General features: G+C 48.0%; 1 protein-coding gene across 2 annotated transcripts in view; it reads right to left on the bottom strand.

Annotated features, from left to right (window-relative positions):
* Positions 1-1,157: 1,157 nt before the first annotated feature.
* Positions 1,158-4,325, bottom strand: part of CLDN19 (claudin 19) — a 4,016-nt gene continuing 848 nt past the window's right edge. Inside the window, exons 2-4 of one of the 2 annotated variants that reach the window (XM_041399114.1) lie at positions 3,824-3,988; positions 3,504-3,591; positions 1,158-3,081 (exon numbers count right to left, since the gene is read on the bottom strand). In XM_041399114.1, the coding sequence (XP_041255048.1) occupies positions 2,925-3,081; positions 3,504-3,591; positions 3,824-3,988 (410 nt within the window). In that variant the 3' untranslated portion in view covers positions 1,158-2,924. The remainder of the gene's footprint in view (positions 3,082-3,503; positions 3,592-3,823; positions 3,989-4,325) is intronic. The other variant, XM_041399115.1, reaches the window with a different exon arrangement.

Genomic DNA, 4,325 nt, shown 5'->3' with positions numbered 1-4,325 from the left:
TCAGCCATGAAAAAACCTGGATGGAAAATGTTAGGGATATGGTAGAAATTCATGCCTATGAAATATAGATATATGTATCAAACATGTTATTAAGGGGGGGACCAGGGTTTAATCCTAGAATGATGAAACCGTGGCTGACTGACAAGAGTGGAACACGGCATTAACATACGAAGGAAAACTCGACTGCACAGGAGATGGTCCTTCACGGTGGCATGTACCCGAGGACGCCCAGTGATGATGGCCCATGAAGATACACATCTGAGATATCCAGGGCCATCAACACCTTCCACCTGAATACAGGATTCCAGGAATTGGAGGAGAAACATCAATCTCTTCCCTGACGAGGTTTTGTGCAGCTTTGAGTGAAGAAAGAAACCAACATGAATATGATGAACTTTGAAAGGAGACAAAGGGACTCTGCCGCGGGCAAGAAAAAGAGTATAAGAACTGTCCCTGCGGAGCAGTAAGTGTGGACGGGGGGGGATTCGGTGCGATAGAGGCCGGATCTGCGTTCACCCAGCCTGTGTTCTGGGGTCTGCGCTGTCATTTTTGATCGGTGGCTGTCGGGATGTAATACGGTTGCGAATAATTTTTTTTTTTTTTTTAATTTTTATTATGATTAGGTCCATTTTTATTTTTACTTATAACAGAAAACATGACCTCTGAAGCAAAACATGCACAGCAGGGGTCAAGTCGCTGCATAGGGGAGTAAAAATCAGCTTAAATTAGTAAACACCCAATTAGGCACAAGTCAGCTCTGAATTACTGGGAAATGGGAGAAAACAGGGAGACTTCAGATATGAGGGTTCATAAGAGGACCCATAAGTGGAAGATGCTGGTGGCATTTCAGCCTTGGGAAGAGACTTGTGGAGGGGCCAAGCTGGATTCCCAAGGATTTAACCTGAAGAAATTTGTAAGACCACATCCCCATCTTTGAGAGCAACAGGTGGCAAAAGACGCAATACATTTAGCCAGGAGGGCAAGAACGGTTGAGGAAGGGGGGAGGCTCCTGCCACACTGCAGAAGTGGCTCTGAACCAGCACCCGAGGTGACTGGTCCAGATGGGGAGTGAAGGGACATCAAAGAGACAGTTCCAGAAAGATGCCCATCATTTAAAATATTTTAATACTGCCAAGTCACAATTTTAAGTATAAATAGCAAAAAAAAAAAAAAAAAAAAAAAAAAAAAAAATCCCCCACCTGTCCCATTTCCAGGGCCATGCATCCCATGGAAAAGTTAATGAAATTTATATTAATAGAATAAAAAACACTTTACAAAATTCTTTACACTGAAATATAAAAAGGCCTTTTTAGTATGTGGGGTTTTTTTTGGGGGGGAGGGGGTTGTTTTTGTTTTTTGTTTGTTTGTTTTAAAGCACAAGGTTCCTTTTCAATCCTTACTGCAGTGGCTTTGGTTGGTGTTTTTCGGATCCCAAAATCTGGGTTCAGGACCTGATGGGTGATGCCAGCCTACAAGCACTGCTCTCCTCTGAGGTGTGACAATTTTACAGGGGGACTGCAACTTAAAAGAGATAAAGGCAGTTAATGCCAGGGAGAAAGAGAGAAATCAGCCCCCCCACCCTCAGGAAAGAAGTAGCATTTCTCCTCCAGCACAGCCAGGGATCCAGACCTGGGCATGGGCATAACATCAAAGAGAGGGAAAGGAAATAAAACAGAAGGAAAGAAAATAAAAAGGAGAAAAGAAGAGTAAAATAAAATAGAGCAAAATAAAATAGAGAAATAGAGAATAAAGTAAAATAAAATAAAATGAAGCAAAATAAAACAGAGTAACCCAAAATTTTAAAAAATCAGCTTTCTCTTCATATTTGGGTTTAAAAATAAAATTAAAAAATAGATAATGAAGCTGTTTGGATAATTTCCAGTGTCCTTCCCTGTGGGTTGGTTAGCACAACACCGGCAGCAGGGCTGAAGTACAGAGAGTTTGGAGGATTTACAGATTAAATTGGAGCTTTGGCAGTTGCAAAACAATTAATAGCAGTAGAACAGAGGTATAAAGCGATGGAGGCAATTAGCAGGTTGTGTTTGGAACCTTCACTGTCTGCTCTAGGGGATCTTGGCGGGGAAGAGGGATTTGGACCCAGCAGGGAGGCACCAAAATTCAGGGCTCTGTCCATCTGCCACTCAAAATAGTTGTGTTGGGCACCAAAACTAAAAACAATAAATTTGTGTTCAGAGCCCATTTTGCTGCTTTAATTTGCCCATTTATTGTTTAACAAGGCACAGCCTGGTCCTGGACAGGAACGAGTCCAAGGCAGGTTTGGGCTGGCAGAGCTCAGCTGGAGAACTGGCCTCCAGGCAGGAATCAATCATAATTAATAATAATTTTAAAGTGTTGCTTTTCAGTAGCAATGAGGCAGGGTAATGCTGCACCCTAAAAGCATCCCTCTGCCAAGAGCGTGGTGTGGGGATGCTTGAACCCCGAGTTGGGCTGGTGCTGTTAGAAGTGAAAACCTCATCCAAGGAAAACCAAACACTGGCTTTCCTCCCCGCTTGCTCCTGAAGACAGGATGTGGGAGAGGGGTGGCCATGGTACAAAGCATCTCTGTGCAGCACACTCCCGTGGGATTGGCCAATTGGCTCTGTGCCCCTGTGCCACTGGCATCAGCCTCCCTGCATCACCCCCACAGAGTCCCTGTGACAGACAGACATGGCCTGGCCACATTGTGGGGCTGGGGGTGCCACCCCGCCCAGCTGAGGAGAAGACGGCAATGATGGATATGGGAGGTATGATACTTAAAACCTCTACTTTAGAGGCTGGCACTGAAAATGGGGCTGAAACCTGGAAGATAAGAAGGAGAAAGGTCTCATGGGGCATTCAGGGTCCAGGCAGGGTGGGAACACCAGGGTCTTGCCTCTTTTTGGGAGGGAAGGGAGGCACTGGGCAGCAGGAGCGCAGGGTTGGGCTCAGATGTACTCCCGGGCTGTGGAGGGCTGTGACTGCTGATGGTACTGCTGTCCTCGGCGCTCCTTGGCAGGGCAGGAGCAGCACAGGAGGGACCCCCCCAACATGGAGAGGCTGGCGGCCCCCCAGCCCACGAAGAGAGCAGAGCCGAATTCGTACCTGTGATGAAAGGGGTGAGGGAGCATCAGGGAGGGCCAGAGAAGCACAGGTGCAAACTGAGATGGGCAACAGGATGCTCGAAGCCCTGATGAGGTGATCAAGGTGATGTCAAGGCAGATTTTGGTTCATCCCTTTCCATCCTCATCTTTCCTATTGGCTGTATCCAGCTACCACATGTCCACATCTTTTAATCCTCCCCTGGGCTGAAATTCCACATGTGCACCACTACCCAGTCCCAGCTGGTAACAGCTAAAGCTTTAGCATCAGGGACATCTTCTGCAAGGTGGACTGGCAGAGGTCCCACTGGTGGGGCACATTGGCCCACAATGCTGTGTCTCACCAAAACCAGCAAGGAAAGGTCCAATGGGAAGTGCAGGGACAAGAGAGGATTCAGAAGGGCACCCCCTGAGCCAGGCTCTTACCTAGCGTTGATGGGGATGGTGCTCTCTCTGAAGAACTCATAGGTCACCTGTGTTGCATACAACGACACGGCAGCCAGTGTGCACAGACCTGGGCACAGAATCATGGAATCACAGAATGTTTTGGGTTGGAAGGAACCTTTAAAGATCACCTGGTCCAAAACCCTTGCAGTGCTAGGGTTGTCTAGCTGTTCCACTATACATCAAACATTGACTGTCAATGACATCCAGCCCTCACCAAACTGCTCCCCTTCCTCTATCAGTGTTGATAGGTGTTTGAGGATTCCTGCATCAGTGATGTATGAAGGCTAGAGCTGCCTTACCAGAGAGAATGAAGAGAACACCTCCAGCAACAGCTATGCGGCTTTTGGTGACAGGATCCTCCTCCCCAACTTTAGTGCATTTCATGCCCACCACGCTCACGATGATGCCAAAGAAGCCCAGGAGAAGAGAAATGACCATGAGAGCCCGGCATGTCTGGATGTGAACTGCAAGGGGGGGAAGAAAAACTGCTCCCAGCAGGTGCCTTTGACCACAGGCGGGCACTGGAAGCAAGGTCACCGTGTTCCATGCTGGTGATAGGTCTGTCCTTAACCCTGTCCTTGCTGCGTAGCTCCCGTGTCATATTGTCCTCACTTGGCAGATATGGGGACCTCAGCTCAGCTCAAGGCACTGCTCCCAATGCCTTCCCTGACCTTCCTCCCTTCCACCCTCATCCTGGTCATGACTGGGCTGGGCTAGGAAACACCTTGCCAGGAGCAGCACCACAGTCACCAAATGCCAAAAGGGTGATGCACAGTCACAGAGCTGGGGCGAGGCGGGGGG

This window comes from Onychostruthus taczanowskii, unplaced genomic scaffold (assembly GCF_017590055.1).
Source record: "Onychostruthus taczanowskii isolate IOZ18803 unplaced genomic scaffold, ASM1759005v1 scaffold155, whole genome shotgun sequence".
NCBI lineage: Eukaryota > Metazoa > Chordata > Aves > Passeriformes > Passeridae > Onychostruthus > Onychostruthus taczanowskii.
Note: the sequence above shows the minus strand (reverse complement) of the source record. Positions and strands in the feature narration are given on the sequence as shown.